We start from the raw sequence: 20,173 nt of genomic DNA on the forward strand, positions 1-20,173 counted from the left end.
ATTACCCATGAACTTAATTTTCCCCCCCAAAAAAATAAAAAAATGCCCATGATCTCCTGCTGAGTGAAAGTAAAAGACTGCCTTAAAAATCTCTATAGGGAGAGAGAATACGAGCAAGAAGCACTTCTTAAACAAAAATCAAACAAATGTTTAATATGAAAAAAGTCATTGCTCTCTTGCTGGGTGTGGGTATATATTTGTCTTGTGCATGAATGTCCTTGCCGGAATGACCCAATGGTACATATAAGGCAAGATGAAGGATCACTATTTTTTTCTGAGGTTAGCGAGTTATTGCTATGTTGGCTATTGGCCGTTGGCTTTCACTGTTGATTTTCACTCAATTTATTGGCAATGGTTTTTGAAAAAAACAGTCTTTGCCTGCAATACTGGGTCTGTTCTTTGGAGGTCTTCAAGTATCAACAATCAATACAGAATATTAAGCATTATGACTTCTTAGTTAAGAGTCCCAGGATGGAAACATTTACATGAATTGCACCTTTTAGATTCAGCATTCAGTATCCAGCTGACAACTGGGTTTGTTTTTTTCTGAGACAGTTCCAAGGAAGAAGAGAGTCTCTGCATTAAAAATGCTACAGTTTGAACTTTTAGTTTGTAAATGCATTCTTTTAAAGATCAACCCCTCACTGAGACAGGGAATCCCTAATCAGCCCCACACTAGAATACTTACCAGTTTCAAGCTGTGTTACTGGTTCCACAAACAGGAAGCGAAATGTGACTCAGTACCAAGAACTGAGAAGCTACCTCTTGGTGACTTCTTAACTTCTGATGAAGTGAACAGCTTTCCAAAAGCCATAGGTGTGGAAGCACAACTGCGCCTTAAGAGATCTTTCTCTTCTATATTCTGGGGAAAGCTGCTGTAAGAATGCCAAACTGAACTATCACAGGCACTCTCTCACAGAATTTATCCATGTACTTACATTAGCAGAAGCACATAGCACATGACTTGCAGCACACCAGTACTACTTACCTGTGCTGTCTTCATATACTACTGTTACTATTTTCCAGTTGTAGTATAGTACAAGATCCAAAACTGCTCTGCTGATGGCTGCATAGTCTGGGTAGAGGTTGATATAAAAAGCGTCCTTGTGATCCACCGTAGGGTGTTTCCATCGGGTCTGAATATGTGGGACTTCGAGTGCATTACAAATGGACTGCACAGCGCTGACGGAGGAGCTGTGGGAAGGTCCAAAGAGGGCAGCTACACCAAGAGCGAGCTGATCACATGCTGTGGGGAGAAGAGGGAGGGGAGGAAGAAGCTGCTGGTCAGCAAAAGCAGGAAACTTGCATGGCATTTGCCAAGATAGTTTATTCTCCATCCATTCTTATGATTTGAAAGTGGCAACGGGTAACCGTGTTGCTCCAAGACCCACTTGGAAATGGTCCCTGAAAATGGTGTTACTGATTAGCAATATATCTTAGAACCAGTTTCCTACTTATAAAAAAACAAACAAACAAACAAACAAACAAAAACCTTCTCTGTCTATTGCCTTCAAATTGCATTGATTCCCAAATTGCCTTTCTCTGAACGGCATTATCCTGGAGAAACCAGGAGCTTTCTGACTATGGGCTTGCCAAAGGGATGTCACATGAATTAAGTTTCATGGCAGTGTGTCAGGGAATATGTTCATGGAATCACAACAGACACCATACAGATTCCCCCCATGACTGGCAAACTACTATCAATGTGAGTTGCTTTAATTTCAGGCTACTGAAGTAATATAAACAGTAAACGCCAATATGATTCATGGCGCTCCATAATCGGTGTTTACAGAAGAAGCGGTAAAGCCTAAAGGCCTCAGTAACAACACAGAGAAATAAAGAGCCAACATCACTGATATTTTAATACCTTTCCAAATCAGTCAAATGCTAGTATCAACAAAGGCTTCTTTCCCATTGTGCCTGTATCTCATCCAACATGGTTAGTATTTCCAGCAAAAGAATCCCTTCTGTAGGCGTCTTTTTATTTTTCTTCCCCTCCCATGTCTTTTCAGGCTAACTGACGTAAGATGAAGTAATTTTAATTACCTTTGTCCATTCGTAAAATGTACCGCAAACGTTTCTAATAAGGTATTTATGGACTGGGACAAACCTCTGCACAGAGTTGCAATGCTGTACTCTTTGTAAGGTAGTTCTTTGTGGAAAATCTAGAAATTACTGCTGTTGGATGAAATACTAAGTATCTGAACACCCACAATGAGCAGAGATATTTTAAATTAATATTTAGTCTCTGATAGTAATAGAATATGACAGAAAATCAATTATTTTCTGTTTTCAGTCTACTTTTACAGACAGCATAAAATGCACAGGCTTTCAAGGTTTAATTCAGAAGCTTTCTGAAAGGATAACAGGTTTTAATGTGAAATTGCATAAATAATATCAATAATTCATGCAGAGAAGAAATTACTATTGTCTGCATGGATCCCTTGTGCTTTAGTGTGTAGAATTACAAAAATATTTGTAATTAACTCCTTCCTACAGATTAAATGGTGAAGACACTGAAGTATTTTCACAATAGTCACAGAAGAGATTCTCACTATAGAGGGAATCTAAAATCCTCTCTGGAGGTCTGGATTATACGGATTAAAAATGCAGAGTATTTGATTTTTGATAGCATATAGTTCCAGCATATATTTGATATCTGAAAAAAAAAAAAGCCAAAAAAAGCAATAAACAGAATTTAAAGCTATCCTTGATGTTCTTTGAAAATTTTTTTTTTTTAACAATCTTCGGTAAGAAACTAAAGTACTGTGAGGAGAATTTAGTAACTTAGACATTTAAAAAACAAAAGCTTAATAGTGTTCTAACATGATTCATGATGTGAAGCACATTAATTTTCAGCCTTCATTTGCCTTATAGCAAACATATCTTTTAACTTAGACCAAACATATCTTGTACTTTTTACAGAAAGAGATGTTATAATGAACTGCAAAACACATCTGCAAAGTCTTGGTGACTTATGGGTCTTTTCCCAAACTTGTTTGCATAGGTTGTGTGCACACCATATAATTCCAGGAACCAGACTGCTGAATATAAAATTTTAGCAAACTTCAATCTTGCCTCCTAAAGGTGAAGAAATACACTGTGCCTAAGAAAAGCTGTGTGTTTTTCCCCCTTTCTGTTTACATTTGCAAGTAAATTAGATGCAAATAATTGGACCATACTTTTTCCTCCAGGAAAAATAAATAATACGCAAAAAATTCCAAACTTGTCCACTCCATGTCTTATTTATAACAGAGAAATTGTACTTCTGTCTAATCCACTGAAGTGTTAATATTTCAGGACTGGGGCACTACTGGCCTCTGTTCTTTAAGGTACAATAGAAATCATTTGTTATGAATAATGGATAACTGTGTGCATGTGCTAATTATGGGTTGTGACATCCCACTGTGCTCCCTGTTAGGCAGTGATCATTTTCTGCAGAATTCCAGGTGGCAAATCTATTTTTTGGAATGAAAAACTGGTTGGACCTGCCTCCTTCAATCTGGGGCTCTTAGCATGCAGACAGGATGTAGGTGTTTTATCAGAACTAGATGACAAGACCAACTCCAGCTTGATTCTCTTTGAAATATAATTTTTATGTTACTGTTTGTATACACATATTACAATTGGAACAGAAGATCAGGCAGTGGCAAGGTAGTATAGAATATGTATGTTACTGACACAGTAATTGAGATAATTACCTCTTCTCGAGGCTTCAAAACTATCAAAAAGGTTAATTCTCTGAATGTCATAGGTTAATGTCGTATTAGGCATCAGAGTTCTGTTTCTATTAATGTTGGTGACTGCAAACTTGAAAGCCAATTCTTCAATATTAACAGGTTCATTTTCCACAGTTTCAAAGATCCCTCCTGTTGATACAGAGATAAATGAGAAGTATTATTCACCTCTTCATCACTGTACATAAAAAAGAGAAAAATAAATTATGAGCAACAATAAGCTGACTGTTCATAAAGGAAAACAGTTTAAATCGCTGTTAAAAGCAAAAGCATGTTGGACCATTAGTTTTTATCTACAATGTCACTGTAGGTTAACTCAATATTATGAATGCTGGTTAGACAAACATCTGTGAAAGAGGATACATGTTTATCATTCAGGCTTTCTGTAGTAAAATGTTTAAATGCTTGCAAAAACTTCTGTCAAGTTCCCAACTAAAAGCAGTAGTCATATTTATTGGTCTTGTTCCCCCTGCTCAGTGTAATCTATGTTTAGAGATGAAACTTGGATGTGTTGGAGATATTTTCTGAAGTGTTTCTACAAATCTTGACAGTACAAGTTCCACATTCAAAAGTGATATGTAGTTTGAGTAGAAATGGACCGAAAATTTCCTCTCGAGGTCTTTGCCTTAAGAAGGCTTTTTTATTATTATTTACATGTTACCAACAAATGTTGGCCATTTTTCAGTTTTCTTGGAGACAGGTGAGTATTTTTGCTTTATCAAAGTTCATTGCTGTACAAGTTGAACTTGTTGATATAAAACAGCTGAGCCACATGCTGCTCCCACAGAAGATTCTGCCTCTGTGCCAAAGTGATAAGTGATGTCTCCAGTGATGTAGTGCCTACCAGTACCATCATGACACTGCTTTAGAAGTCCCCTTGCAAGGGCAGTGCTGCATCTAGCAAAATTGCTCTCAACTTACTATTGTTCCTCTAAACTCTTCCTTTAACATCTGTTCTGAACTATTTGAACAATGAGGTGTCCCAGCCCTTCTGTGCAGTTTCAGTTGGGTAACTGCTATTTGAGCTCTGCTCAATTTGTCAAAACTTATTTTCTACCTTTCAAACTGAGATTATATATATTTCTTGCTCCTTGTTAAAACAAGTGATATCAATAAGAACTTTAACATGGAAGTAAGTTTTCCAGAAAAGGACCTGTAAAGAATGAATTTTAGTTTTGGAGGCACTATGAATTACTTTGGCATGTATTCTGAGATGGGAAAGGTGCCTGCCTGTGTTTCAAGTCAACAGACCATCCCACTTATACTGGGATGTCTACTCCCTCTAGCCTCTAGAGACTATATTATGCCAACAACATATTCAGCCTATCTAGGAGCACTGGGATTTGATGAATGCATAACAAACACAGCTAATTTGAAAAAAAATAGCTCCTTTAAACAGCAATCTCCAGCTTCAGTACTTGATTTTGCAAGTATAATTTACTCATTTAGTGCAAGTCACTAGAGAATACTTTGGATTTCTCAGTTACATATTTTCACATTTCCCCATGTGAAATTTGAGCCCTAGATATCGCTTTATATTTTCCGAGCATCAGAATGTATTCAGCTAATGTGCTGCAATCTCTTGCAATTTTGATGTCACCAGTGTAGGAATAGTGCAGTCATTAGCTGATAATCAGGAAATGGAAACACAGTGGAATTAAAACCTGTTTTGAATTTTAACTCAGCAACGAAAACACTGGAGACTATCAAACCCAAGTTGGCAATGTAATCTCTAGCTACTCTTGAATACGCAGCATTATTTCTCAAAACCATATGTAACAGCACCTTAACATGACTTAAGCAATTCTACCAACTTAACCAATTTTCTCATTTACTAAATGGATTTCAGACTTTCATTTTAGTTAGATAGAACTTTCAGAGCCTATAATTCCTCATGACAATGATGATCCCAACAAGCTTACTTCTTTTCTGATTCAATAAAATTTACTTTCCTCCCTTTCATCTATGGAAGACAAGTGTTTTCAGTTGGCAATAATGTCAGTTTGTTCTTAGGCCAGCAAGATACACCTGTTGTGTTTTGCTTGGAACCCTACTAGGATTAGCAGAACATTGTTTCATAAGGCAAGGTGGAATCCACCGAGTATAATCAATAGCCTGAGATAACTTTTTAATTAGACAGTTGATGTTAGCAAAAAATCTTTTCCATCATGGAAACTATTACTGTGCTGTGCTTTTTCGTTTTGTTTTCTTGCTTGCTTGTTTGCTTGTTTAGCTTAAAATATCTTTTTTCAAATACCATGAGATAGTCTTCATGTCCTATGCATACGCATAAATGCAAACATTTTCTCATTTTAGGACTAGGACTTTTTCCAGACCTCTAATCAGTTGTCTATTAAATTGAGATTAATTTTAATTGATGTATATGCAGGAGCTATTTATACTTCATTAGCAGAAATTTGCAGAATTTTTGCTTGGTCCCCTTAAAAAAAGAGTTGAAATTCACTGGGCAGAGGGAAGAAGTGGAAGGAAAGGAGGAGTGATGGATAGAGTGAAAGTTTTGCTAAGCAAACTAATCAAAACAGCATATGCACCATTGTGTATACTTCAAATGTATTCAGATATGTCTCTCTGACAGTCAGCTGTACAATCAATATGTTGGTACCTTTTCAACACATTTTCCAGGTTTCTTTTGTGCATGTTAACATATCAATAACGCACTTGCAGAGAACTTCGGTTTCATGTTATAATGCAACCTGTGCCAGTGCCTCACTGCCCTCACAGTAACAGGTTTCTTCCTAGTATCTAATCTAAATACATGCTCTTTCAGTTTAAAGCCATTACTCCCTGTCTTCTCACTACACTCCCTGACAAAGAGTCCTTCCCTGGCTTTCCTGTAGGCCCCCTTTAGGTACTGGCAGGCCGCTGTAAGGTCTCCCCAGAGCCTTCTCTTCTCCACACCAAACAACCTCAGCTCCCTCAGCCTGTCTTCATAGGAGAGGTGCTCCAGCCCCCTGATCATCTTTGTGGCCCCCTCTGGACTCATTCTAATACTTCCATGTCCTTCTTGTGCTGTGTGCCCCAGAGCTGGATACAGTACTCCCCTACTCCATAAGAGCAGAGGGAGAGAGTCACCTCCCTCGACCTGCCAGCTCCACTTCTTTTGATGGAGCCCAGGATATAGTTGGTTTTCTGGGCTGAAAAATGCACATGGCTGGCTCATATTCAGTTTTTCATCCACTAATATGCCCATATCCTTTCCCACAGGGCTCTCCTTCAGCCATTCTTTTAGCTGAGCTAGAGATGTTAAACAAGGTGCCATTTAGAGTCTCTGAAAGATAGTGCTCCCCTTCTCCACCCCTATGACAGGGAAATTTTGAGACCACTAGCATCATTCTCCAAGCCAATAAATGTTTATTTGACTATATGTTCTCTTGGTTAATCCCTGAAGTAAGCACAAAGAGAGAGGCCCTGCTGCCCATGAACAAAGTCCGTGAGATAGTTTATGGAGGAAATCATTGTTTGTTGTGAGTTAAGTCTGGGAAAACCTTGAACTACTACGTATTTGAGCCTGATTTTTCTGTTGGGACCTATGGGTATAAAAAGAGCTGAATCAATCTAAAAGTTTGCATCACAAACAAAGCAGCAAATACAATCTGGCTGTTTCATTCTGTTGTGTTTTCATCCATGTACTCTTAATGAAATCCAGCAATTTAGTAAATAGTTTCTTTTCTCTCATGTTCTGCTGATGACTTACAGTCAAGCTCAGAATATATTGTAAGGTCCAGGTTAAAAGAGAAATAGCAGAGTAAGTGACAAGTTTGACGAAGAACCCATTTGTCAGATGATTCATTTAAATCAAGTAATTACTGTACAACACTTTAAAAACAAATTAACCAAAGGGTTCTACAAGGGAAGGGAAAAAAAATCAATGTTAACTCAAGATATAAATGATGTTCCAGAAATGAGGCTATTACTGCTAAGCACAAAAACAAGCACCGGTTTTCATGGTAGGCCACTGGTAGCACATACATTGGACAAAGCTTGGGTTTTGAGTCCTCCCTTCCACCTCCCTCCTCTCCTCCCCAGTAGCTCCCCAGGATGTGCTCTGCTGCAGCTTCGGCCAAATGAAGGCTGCTTAGCCCCAGGCAGTGGCAGGCCTATCCTTTCTTCAAGGGTAGTTGGGCACTGGAACAGGCTCCCCAGGCTCCTCCCCAAGCCTGAAAGAGTTCAAGAAGTGTTTGGACAATGCTCTCAGACACATGGTCTCATTTTTGGGTGGTCCTGTGAAGAGCCAGGTGTTGGACTCAATGATCCTTGTGGATCCCTTCCAACTTGGGTTATTCTATGATTTGATGGTTCTGCAGCAGTGCCATGTTTGCTGCCATGATGTGCAGTTTCAGACTATTGAATCAGCTGAAAGCTGAGTACCCCACATCAGGTGAGTGCAGGATCTATAGGGGCTGCTCTGGTTCTTATGTTAAAACCTCCCAGGGGCTGGGCCAGTAGATATGGCTGAGGAGTGTTCCTGTGCTCTGGTCCCACATGCCCTGTTGCTTGCAGGCTGCAGAGTGGCAAAGCCAGATGTACATTATCCAATCCTACTGCATGCAGGGAGTAACTCTCCATCAGCCACATGCGAGCACATCAGTGGGAGAACCCAGCAGTCATGTTCATTTAACAGGTAATCCTGTTTCAGTGCACAACATGTGTGAAAAAAAACCTTTTCCTTTCTGCATTTACTTTACAAAGTGACGTCTCAGAGGCTGAAGAAAAGAGCTATTTTTTCCCCTACTTTTAATTTAGCCGTGGAGAGTAAGAGAAAAATTACTACTTTGCTAATGTTGCTCTGACAGAAATGAGATCTGAGCCACATGAGTGACTCCTCTTCAGAAAACAGCAAGGGATGCAAGTCAAACTGACAAATATGACAAAGCGTCAGCCCCATTCATCCTTTGAAAAAAACAAAACAAACAAACAAAAAAAAACCTAGAGCAAGTAAAATGTCAAAAATATAAAAGCACACCTCAGTAGGCACCTGAAAAAGCAGCTTCAGTCCTTCTGAGCAAGCAAATGTTTCCATTTAACAGGGTCATCACGGACTGAAAGAGTTTTAGAAAAGGTCATGGCTGAATCAATTTCCATCTCTCTGAATGGGTATCAACATTTTGCTTCAAGACAAGGCACAGCTCAAAAGATTGTTATTGGGAAAAAATCTCTATCCCCACTTTAAAACCAGTCATAAACAGCAACAGCTAAAAATTGTTGACCTTTCTGATGTCAGTTATCAACCTAGTCTTTTTTTAGCTGGGTTTCCTCAATGCAGAATATCTCACTAACAAATTTCAGTCCCAATACCAGGGATCTAGTATACTCTTTTAGCTGCATGAACACAGAATTGCCTGAGTAGACATAAAGGAAATTCTGTGATTTCAGTCAATGGTATTATTTGATGCTTTCAAAGTTAAATGCTAACTTCTCAAAACATATATTTTTTATAGCTGTATCCTGCTTGTAGAGATTTTCCTTACCTATTCCATAGCTAACATAAGAACGCTTTTTTTTTTTTTTTTTTTTTTTTTTAATTTTGTACTCCCTATTAAATTACTGCAGAAAGCCACTTGGATTGGAGGTAGGCTTGCAGAGAAAAACAGTCCTAATAGCCTGCAAAACAGAGGTGTGAAAATACAACTGCTTTTTGAAGGTGGTCCATGTTACCCTCTGACACCTAAGGGAGAATAAAGAGGAAAAACATGTTCTGCCCTTAAACCAGCCTGAAACCCAGCGGTTGCCATGGACATGCCAAAAGAGCAGTTACTTTTCAAATTTAGATCTTTCTCTGGAACATTCTTATGTTCATTATTTTGTTAGAAAAACTTCAGATTTCCCAATTAAATTTTCTGTGAGTCTCTCCAGCTCACTGGTGGCTGCATGAGGCAAGTTTATGGCAGGTCTCTGCCCATGCTTACACACTGTGGTGTAGTAACCTCCTTGCGTCCCTTACCCTTACCTCTGTTTATTTCCACACAGTAGTTAACCTCCTTTGCACAGCATGTATCAGCTATTGAACCACCCTCCAGATATTTTTTAATTCTTTATCACTAAAGTAATTCCTTCTGCTTTTTGACCAGTGAAAAATGCTGGCATTGGACGTAAGTCGTGTTTGTATTGTTAAAACTGAGAAAAGAGAGAGCTGCTGAACACTAGATACAATATTCAAGGACCATAGGTAAAGCTACCAGACACAATGAGATTTAAAAAATATATCACTGGGATTTTTATCTGCTGACAGCTTTTCATCCCTTAGCATACCACCTCTGTCCTACATCCAGCAGTTCCAGCAACTTAAGGAGAGTAGCACAGCTACTCATACATAAATGATTCCAGTAGTAAGCATATTAATACTAATTCAAAGTATCTGGATATTATGACAAATTAAAGTGAGAGACAGGAGTTTAAAAACCTCAGAAGCCGTATGTAGTTTATGTTCTTATTCAGGTTCTACGTTCAAATGGGAAAAGAAGGCTATTTGAAAACAAACATGCTGACCATGCAGTGAAAAGTGTTTGAAATATTAAAAGGTACAATTAAATAAGAAAGGAAAAATATAGTTAGCAACTAAGATTTTCTTTATAAAGACACAGGAATTTTTCTCTTCCCTAGGAAATAAAAAAAAAAAAAAGTTTTTTTATTGTATAGTTCTCTCCAATTAAGTATAAAACTACATTTCTACATGGCTGATATCCAAGTGTCCTTTCCTTACTCAGAGAATATCCTAGTTTCATAGACTGAGCATGACGTGCACCTTCTCGTCTGCCTGGGGAGATGTTTGTTGCACAAGAGGACACACCGAATCAGCGATGTTGAGGCACATGGCCCACTGGAAGTCACTGCTCCATCCCTGAGGCTTTGAGACACTGACAGCTTTCAACGGCGTCCTAGTGCCACGACGTGCAGGTGGTTTGGTAGCAGGATTTCCAGAAACATCTGAACACCTATCTCCCAGAGGGACTAATGCTTTGAGAAGCCTCCCCTCTTTTTCTCAGCACCGTCTGAACACCATGAGGTCCATGAGACCTCATTAAAACCCACCTGTCTGCCACTGAAGAGAAATGAGAGTTAAAATCCTAATAACTGTGCAGCTACATGTCACTGGCTTCCTGAAAGAGAAGCTGTTGCTGATGCCAGGTTAACGTAGGAGATTCATAAAGCCAAATTAACATACAGCTTGCCCTTGCTCTCAGTCGATACGGACACGGACTCACACCACTCTGCTGTCTGAATGGCTATGGGCTCACACACACCTCTGACTCACAGTGGGGCTGGTGGAGTGGTAGGGCTATAGACGCTATCCCAAAATAGAGCTAGGCAAAACAGTACTTATAAAGAATTTTCCTGCAAATAATGTCCACTTACACAGTTAAAGAGGGTGCTGCTGGGACTGAAAGCACTTGCTGCTAGAGAACACCCCAAGTGTTTTTCTCCATCCTTGCCTTTTACCAGAGGACTTCTCCTATGCCACAAGGAGCCTGACTGAGAGCCAGTGCAAGTGTGCTCATCACAGAGCTAAGTCTGGGCATTCATCTTACACAGAAAGAATAGCCAAATGGGTTATTACTTGCAGGGTTACCTTTAGCAGACAGTTTAACAGTATCTTTCTTTTTAAAGTTAGCTCACCAACTGTGTAAGATTAGTCCAGAAATTGGATATTACCTCCAATTTACACGACCTAAAAACTGCTCTGTTATATGTGCAAATTAAAAACAGAAAAAAAGTTTCTCAGGAATAATCATCAACAATCACAATCCTATAACCAACAATAATTGCATTTTATGTTCACAAATCCAGGCTGAAATGGGCTTACTCCCTTAGGTTTTAATGGAATTAAATGCATGCGTTTTGCATTCAGCTCACAGAATATAAACTAAACACATTAGCATTCTTCGCACGGGTGAATTTAGCCTTGCAACAGGGACCTTTGAGTTAGGCAGCTATTATCATCCTCATTTTACAGACAGTGAAGCTGAGAGCTTGAGTGACTTTTCTGCCATCACTCCCTCTTCAATCTGTTCAAACACTGCCTTGGAAGTCCTCCATGCATTGCTCTTTCCTTCAGCCTCTTCCCTCCCTTTTGGAAGCCCCAGTCCTTACCTCAATATTTGCTATCTTTGCATTCACCCAGCTTGTTTTTCTGCCCATCATGCCTTTGATTTCTTTCTGTACCCTGCCAAATGTCACGGCCATCTCACTGCCTGTGCCTGATCCTGGATTTGGAACACGATCTCTGAAACCTTTCATCCTTCCATAGCCTCCTCCTTTTGGAATGCACTTCAAACACTTGAAGCCCATACCTTTTCCCCACTCCACCTCCATTGTTTCCAGCGATCCAAATCAAAAATAAAAGAAGAGACAGTGGGCACAAAAGGCAAATACCACGCTCTGGTCTTCACCAGGATTACTTGCGTCCCTTACCCTCACCTCTGTGTTTATTTTCTCTGCTGTCTCTGTAGATGGCAAGCATCTCCAGACTACAAAAAATCTTCAACTCAGCAGAATAAATTGGAGCAGGGATGGTTTTTGGTGGTGGGGGTGAAGGTTATATTTTCCTTTCCAGGTCTGTGATGCAGGACTGAGAAACTGAAACTTGGGACAAGTTCATGACCTGCAGCCTTGTGAAGAAAGAAGGAAAAAGGAGCAACCAAAGTGTCAAAGTCAGCAAATGTGAGGATCAGATTTGTCTTTTGAGGTTAGATATTATTATTTTTTTAAAAAGGTCACTGAATATTTGACAAATTGACGGTCCTAGGTTCAAAACTGCACAACTGAAATCCACTTCTGGGCCCATGTTTAGGACCTGAGTGAATTCCTGCAGCTTCTGTGGAGACTTTGCTACCGGCTTTAACAAGAGGTGGGGTATAGTTTGTCAGGCTTTGAAGTCTGATTCAAAATTGGATTGATTTAGACTGAACCCTCACAGAGACTCAGCCTTTCTGTTATATTCATGCAACATGGTTAGTGCTTTAGTTGCATGGCGATTAAAGTGGTAGAAACCACATTTCAGTTTCAGCCCTTGCACAGACAGGTGCAAGTGCTGTGAGTGCAGCAGAGCCACCAACACTCACGTCAGGTCGAGATGCAGAACTCCCAGCAAACAAGACCTGATTAAAGACTGAGATGAAGGCTGCAAAGAAGGGAAAGGATCTTAAATAGATAATGCTAAAACATTCCTCTATCCAAGACATTCTCTACAAGAGATGGGGACAGGTTTTTATAATTGTCCTCATACTAGTGAGCTACTGCATTCAGCTATGCTTTTATCCTTTGGAAAGCAAAGGGATAAATATATGTATATGTGTATGTACATATATAAAAAGTTGAGCTTATTAAGATACAAAGATCTGCCTTTTCCAATGGGATGTGTCTGAGTTCAGCTTGTGAGTGTGGAGATATTTCCCAAAGGCTCAATTGGAATGATTCATGTTAAAGAATTTCAAAGTAATGAACTTTTTCTATTTTTACAGGGAAACAACTGGTTGACCTGATTTACGCATCTCTTGCAAGACAGCAGCAGTACTAGCGAGAAACCAAAGGATCATTTCAGAAGTGCAAATTCTTTATTTGATGGTAGTTTAAAAATGATTGTCTTGCTGCCTGTATTTTATTGTTTTTACTTGATGCAGAGGCTAGTCAGCAGGCACTAAAAATGCAGGATAATACATATGTTATTCACATTGTTTGTTATTCTTCCTCCCACAGAACCATACCTGCCTGGGTGAACTAGCTATCCGTGCATTGCAGCATTAATTTTGAATGAGAGAAAAACAGGAGAGGGAGAAAATTGGTTCTAATTACCCAGTTGCACATGCAACATTGGGTCCCACCTGATGCTATTTTTGGTCTTGCAGCAAGGGGAAGGGAGTAAGAATTGTTTCCCTTCTCTTCTTGGAGCTAGAATTAGGCAGATGAGCCTCGCAAAGAACGGGCTTGATTTTGTGTGAGATGTTTTCCCCAGGAGCAGTGCACCTGGAAAGGGCACAGAAAGAAGTGCGTGCAGGTTTATAGCACCCCACTTTCCCGCTGCACATGTGCACCATCAAGTCTGCTGTGCTGAGCACAGGTGGTATGCTGCATGTTGTGAAAGTACACAGAAAATCAAGCCTCCACCTTCAACAGAGACATATTTTAATCATGAAGTATGTTATGAATTGGGCTGCTCTTTTCAGGACTCCCTGATATCTGCCAGAGTCATGCTGCAGGGAGATGTGCTGACAGCAGGACAATGAAGAAGGCCTCACCCAGCAAGGTGGGTGCTTCAAGTGGATGTTTTAGCTCAGTGTGATCATGGCCAAAATGCTTGTAATGATGATTCGGAATATAAAGTAATGAAGATTCCTGTAATTAATTCCCTTAAATTAATGAGATGAGATGATGGGTTTGTTAACTATGCATTGACCATAGCTCTGTAGCTGGATCCATTCATAGTTTTTGCTGTCATCCTTCTGCTTCCTGATTTTTGTGGGGAAAAAAAACAAAACAAAACAAACAAAACAAAACACTCCAGGACTCTAGGACTCTACAGAAACTGTGATCTTTTTTTATTTTTTATTTTTTTAAGGCTCCCAGCAGAAAAGTAGCAAACTGTTAGTCTTTCCCTCTGTCATTTGTTCAGCAAAAATAAGACTTTGCTGAAGAAAGTAAATGTTTCTACCAATTTCAATAGGTTTTGATCAAATTCTCTCACGGCTGAGCATCTCTCCCACTAGGCTGTAACAATTTAAATACTCCCAATGGAAGAGAAACTTACTTTCTGGTGTCTCTTTAAATTTTTCAGAGCACTAGTTCACAGATATGGTTTTCCTACATATTTGCCTGGGTCAGAGGATTTCCCTTTCAGATATCCTGTCACATTAATTGCTGATCATGTGTTGGACTACAAAATGCTTCTGAAAATGAAAAGGGGTGGAAAGACAACGTGAAAGTAGAGAGGAGAGACCAATTACAAAGAGGAAAAAAAAAGTTTATATTAAAGAATAGAAGAAGATGGAAATAATTTCACAGAAATATAAGTAGATGAGGATAATGGGAAGAAAGCTGACTGAAAGAAGGGCTAAAAGACTGATGGCCTTGAGCTGCAGAACTTGCTGGAAGTTTTTCCTTACTGATTTTAGTTGGATCTACCTTAAAACTATTAGAAAGCTTAAAAACTATAGTCAGATTTGTTGCAAATACAAAGTAATTGTACTTTATGTTTGAAGAAAACCAGGAGTAACTGCTCCAAATAGAGCAACAGAGACCCTATCTAAAACAATGGCAAAGAAAATTGATTTCAGAGGGTTTTTGCCACATGCTTTCATGTAGGTACCTGCTAATAACAGGAAGCACATCTGTGTAAAATGTGCTTTACCACCTTCCTTTGCATTTGCTACAAGATCTTGCACTTCCCAGAAAGCAGCAATCAATACAGCATGTACTGCCACTTCACTTTATTTTTCTGCACTCTGACAGCAGCTGACCCATAGAAAGATGTATAGCTTCATTTGGCTGAATCCCTGAAGAGTTTAGTTACACTAGCTGGAGAGCAATCCTGAGCTGTGAGGATATAGTTTTGCCATGAAGAAATTGTGAGTTTGTATATGCAGTGACACTACTTAAGGATTAGCCATTTTTTCTCAAGCTCTTAAACAGAAATAGAAAATCAGATTTCAAAATCCTAGACTGTTCTTTGAAATAAGTGTTGTTCAGTAAACAGCCCTTTATGTATAAACATCAGGTTTATATCTTTAAAAAAATATTTTTTTTCTTTTTGTGAGTGCCCATTAAGCACTATTATTTGTAAGATGCTTATGAAAGTAAGGTCTTTAACAAAGCTGAAGAAATCTGAGCTTATCCTGAAAAAGCATGGATAAACTCAGATCACGGACTGTCCAAAAGTACATCTTTTCCAGAACGGAAGTGGTGGTGGAGGGAGGTTAAAGTTAGTGGGGAAAATATTTTGCACTCTAACTTCAGTTAATCGCTCTTCTCTTTCTGAAATACAGCTGTTAAAATTCCCCTAAAGGCAGTGCTAGCTATTGATCCCGAAATGACTGACATGGGTTTCTCTGGTGGGGTATGTCAAGGAGCCCACAGCTTAGCAAGCTACAGCAGAGATATCCCCTTGGAGGCTATTATGGACACTGTGTTTTTAAAAAGAACATCCTAACACAGTGGATCAAGAATTTAAATGTTAAAGACACAAAGATTACATTAGCTTTTGTTGTTACACACTGCACATTCAGTAACAGTGAATTTTGGCTTTGTTTCCTTCTGATACACAACAACTGTCTGGGGTAGACTAGTCTGAGGCTGAAGTTGGTTCTCTCACTCTGGAGATGAGAATTAAAATAATTACTCTAAAATGGAGAGGACTTTACTTGTGACAGTCAGCACCTTTCCCTTCTCCCATGGTGGCCAAAGGTCCACTGGGACTTTTCACTAACCCTGCCAAAATCTCAGCCCATGACTGGAGCCCGTGGCCCCACCAGTTCAGGCAGTCAATGTGGTCAATGGGGTAACACCAGCCAGAAAACAAGAAACCTGCTGCAGTTCTGGTGTGTTTATCCTTCCTTTATCCTTCACGTCTTCCTGATTCAGCTTCAAAAGCACATCAGAGGCAGCATTTGGGAACTTCTTGACACTGTATTCTTCTGGCCACATCTTTGATCCTGTAAGATGCAGGTCCCTAGCAGAGTAGGAAGGGGGTCAGTGCGGAAAAGCTGCTGTTCCCTCACTTATCCCCCAGCACAGCCTCTCACTTGCAACATCATAAACTGTGGCCCCAGGATTGCTGCTGTTTTTCCCTATGGTCTGCTTGAGCACTATTTAGGTGCAAACAGCTGTTGGCCCAACAGCCATTTAAATACCACTGTTCCAGAGATGGAGAATTGAGCCAAGTATGCTCAGTCCTGATCAGACAGAAATGATGGCATTTCTTGTAACACTTCAGCAAAGGGAAGCATCAGCTATGTTTTATAGCTATTGGATAAAGGTAGATGCTGAGAATCCAGAAGACATGCATTAATAAAACATAGCCAGCTTGGCACACTGCTTGCTGAGCTCGTCTTGGCTTATAGGGGAACTATGTAACGTCTGTTAGGAAGAGATTATACTGTGGAAAAGCTTTTGAACTCCTCTGACAGAAAAAAAAATAATGGTTAAGGAACTCCAGCCCATAAAGCCCCTCTGTGAACAGAGTATGTTCAGGCCATGGCTAGCCTAGAAGAGTTTTCCCAAGCCTCTTTTACTGATCTTTCATACAAATGAGACTTTTGCAATAGGACTGGAAAACTTGCATTCTTCTAGAAAGAGTGGAAAAATACAGGTAAGACTGCAATCAGCTATTCAGACCACATTATGTATTTAATTAAGAAAATATGAATGTAAGGTTTAAAACTATAACATTAAAAAAAAAAAAAAAGACATGATTAAAATGATTTTCAGTAAAATAAATAAGACCTTCCATCCCTTAGTCTTTTATTGAAGTAGAGGACCAAATATAAAACCAAATGTCACCAGGTTTCCCACAGCATAAATTGTTTTGACCCTCTTGGAGCTCCAATCACACACTGGGATGGGGCCCTTCCCTGACTGTCCCCCATGCTTTGTGAGATGCCAGAGAGATGAAATGAGCAGATTTTACTCAGGGTTTATCTATTATTCCTTAAACTTTACAGAAATATATTTTTTCTCCATCCTTCTGGGTTATTCAGTCTCTCTCTTACTAACATTAATGTAGTTTCATCTTTAAATACCCAAGTATCAAAAGGAACACATAGAAAATGAGCTGACAGTTTTCTCAACAAGATATTATTATATTGCAGCCTCAGCATAGCAGGTAATTTAAAGAAAAATATCAGGATACATTTTCAGTCTTGTAAAGTGAAACGTCTAAGTAGGCTCATCTAGGATTACATCTTTAAGGATGGAGTTGCAGATTTTGTAACCAATCCGCTCTTACATATAATGTTTAATCAGCACCTGTGCTTTGAGTTGCCATATTTCTTTATAATAATGATGGTTGGCTCTTGAAAAGACACTTAGTTGAGGTACCTGCAATTTAAAGCTTTCTTGGTAATTATCAATCTGGAACATTTCTATTCATGAAACTACTGAGGGCCATTTGTGTCTGAAAAATATCTTATTCTCATCTACATTTGCAAATGTTAAAATAATAAGTGTAAACAGAGTACATCTGCACCTGATCACAACTTTACGAAATGTTAAATTATGCAACTTCGGTGGAAATTTGGAATGGGAACCTGAACTGGAGCTACTAACAATTAGAGGAACACTGATTTCTTGTAAGGCCTTTTTTTTTTTTTTTTTTTCCCTCAGAACTTATATTCTTCAAAAACCCCTGTTCTCACAAGACTGATTTGAAAATGCTTAGAATGTGCGGAGGAAACTAAGCATTCCCAGTAGTGTTGAGCCTTCAGATGGAGATGGGTTTGAAATATATGTTTTTGAAATTTCTGTGCATAATGGGGCCTAAATTAAACGGAATATAAGAGCCTTAACTCCAGAAATTCTTGCACTAGGGAACTTTCCATGTTGTATCACCACTTTTCTCAATACTGAATGTCCAGATATGTTCTTTGAATTCAAACTTTTCATTTCTATGATTTCATTTGTACATCAATCTGTGAATTTCAGAGGCCCCCACTCAAATTAGTCACAAAAGCTGTTAAAGTGGTATCTTTTATGTAAACCAAATTCACGATGTGTTGGCAAATTTCAGGATACCTAACCCAGCAATCTTCTAACTAGATAAAACCCTAACATGAAATGCTTAGCAATTGCATCAATTGCATACATAGAAATGCCTATTACACCAGCAATCATTCTCAGGCATTCCAGTGCTGAGACTTACTAGCTGATTCTTAGGGATGAATTCAGTATAAAACTGAGTGGAAAAGACTGTAGCAGCTACATATGTTTCTCTTTCTTGTTTCTTATCCACAGTGTTTTGAATTTTTCTCTGTGTTTCAAGAACTATGTGCAATGAACATGATTTGTATGAATGGAGTCTGTGAAACGCTCCTAAAATTCCTAAAAAACAAACCAAACAAAAACCAAACAACTTAAAAAAAAAAACCTCAAATGTGTTTACATCTGTGCTTATCAACAAGTTTTAAATGAAAATTCAGAACGTATTCTACTTTATACTTAGTTGCAAATGAAATTGCTGTAGCATGACTGCACACAATGATCCTTGGATTTTTACCACAAGCTGAAGTAGTCTGCTCTTGCATTAGAAAAGATTTCAGTAGCAATAATTTGGCTGAAATAACATGAAGACATGAGAAGTGCATTGGGCATTATTGGTTTCCTGTAAAAGAGATGTAATCTTTATGCAGATTTTTCTATCTTGAACAGATTTGCTTGTTATGTGCAATGAGTATGTTAGCAGTTATGCACACTTAAAATTGTGCCGCTCTGAAAATACACTTTTAGATTCTACCTCTCATTGGTTGTTCCATCCAACATTGGGTCTGTGCAGGACTATATATTTTTTTTTAATTTCTTTTCCTGATCTAGCATTACCTATTGTAGGCAAACAATATGACTGAAGCCAAAGTCCATTGACTTCTCTAAGCCACGGATTAAGCCCAAAGTTTTCCAGAAAATTTCTTATAGGCACTGGTAAGGCATTACGTACTCCATGTCCTCATGGATAACCACTCAGTAAGATTCAATGGGAACAGCTTCATCGGAAATTATTAACTTGTTAGTTAGATATGTTAGTTATTATAGATAATACAGTTATTACTTGTAGTTGTATTATACTTGGTTGCAATTATCAGTTATTGATAGAAAAGTTAGATATGCACTTTTTGAAAGGTGGGGGGAAATTTGGTTGTGGAGAATTTTACAAATGCATTAGTCACATTAAAATTGAAGTATAATATTAAATGATCTAGAAAAAAAAATAAAGGAAAGAAAAAGACTATTCACTGAAAAACTGGAAACTACATCTCTGGGCTCCTGAAGTGAATATCATGGTTACTAAATCATTCCTCAGATGCTCACTATATAAAAGCTGAGGCTACTAGGTATAGCTATTATGTGGGTTTTTTTAGACTCATAATTTCATTGTTAGAAATTATGATGAAAAGTCCATAAAATAACCTTGCTATGAAGAAGAAACTGTAATTACTTATAATTAGCACAGTGTGTAAAGTATGGCTTGAAACCCATTACCATCAATCAGAAGAAAAACTTAAGTTTCAAAGTAAAATTACAACTTCAGCTCAGGAGAGATTAGATTTATTTTTCCTTGCTAGGTGATTCAGTTTTCCTTTCTGCATATAAAACTTCCTATACATTGTGTTATTTGGAGTTTTCTTGGCATTTTCTACATCTGAAAGGTCTTCCATTTTTTAGAAGTTATATGTTAGACCTGTTTCAAAGTGACATCGAGGCTAGTCTTTCCCTTAAAA

The 20,173-nt window shown here is 38.6% G+C and overlaps 1 protein-coding gene across 3 annotated transcripts in view; it reads right to left on the reverse strand.

The window, feature by feature from the left end:
* GRIK1 (glutamate ionotropic receptor kainate type subunit 1) overlaps nucleotides 1-20,173 on the reverse strand; it is a 161,562-nt gene that overhangs the window by 70,469 nt on the left and 70,920 nt on the right. For all 3 annotated transcript variants that reach the window (XM_040576728.1, XM_040576708.1, XM_040576718.1), the window contains exons 2-3: nucleotides 3,702-3,869; nucleotides 989-1,246 (exon numbers count right to left, since the gene is read on the reverse strand). In XM_040576728.1, coding sequence (XP_040432662.1) covers nucleotides 989-1,246; nucleotides 3,702-3,869 — 426 coding nt within the window. The remainder of the gene's footprint in view (nucleotides 1-988; nucleotides 1,247-3,701; nucleotides 3,870-20,173) is intronic.

The sequence above is a fragment of the Cygnus olor genome, chromosome 1, assembly GCF_009769625.2.
Source record: "Cygnus olor isolate bCygOlo1 chromosome 1, bCygOlo1.pri.v2, whole genome shotgun sequence".
In the NCBI taxonomy this organism is placed as follows: Eukaryota; Metazoa; Chordata; class Aves; order Anseriformes; family Anatidae; genus Cygnus; species Cygnus olor.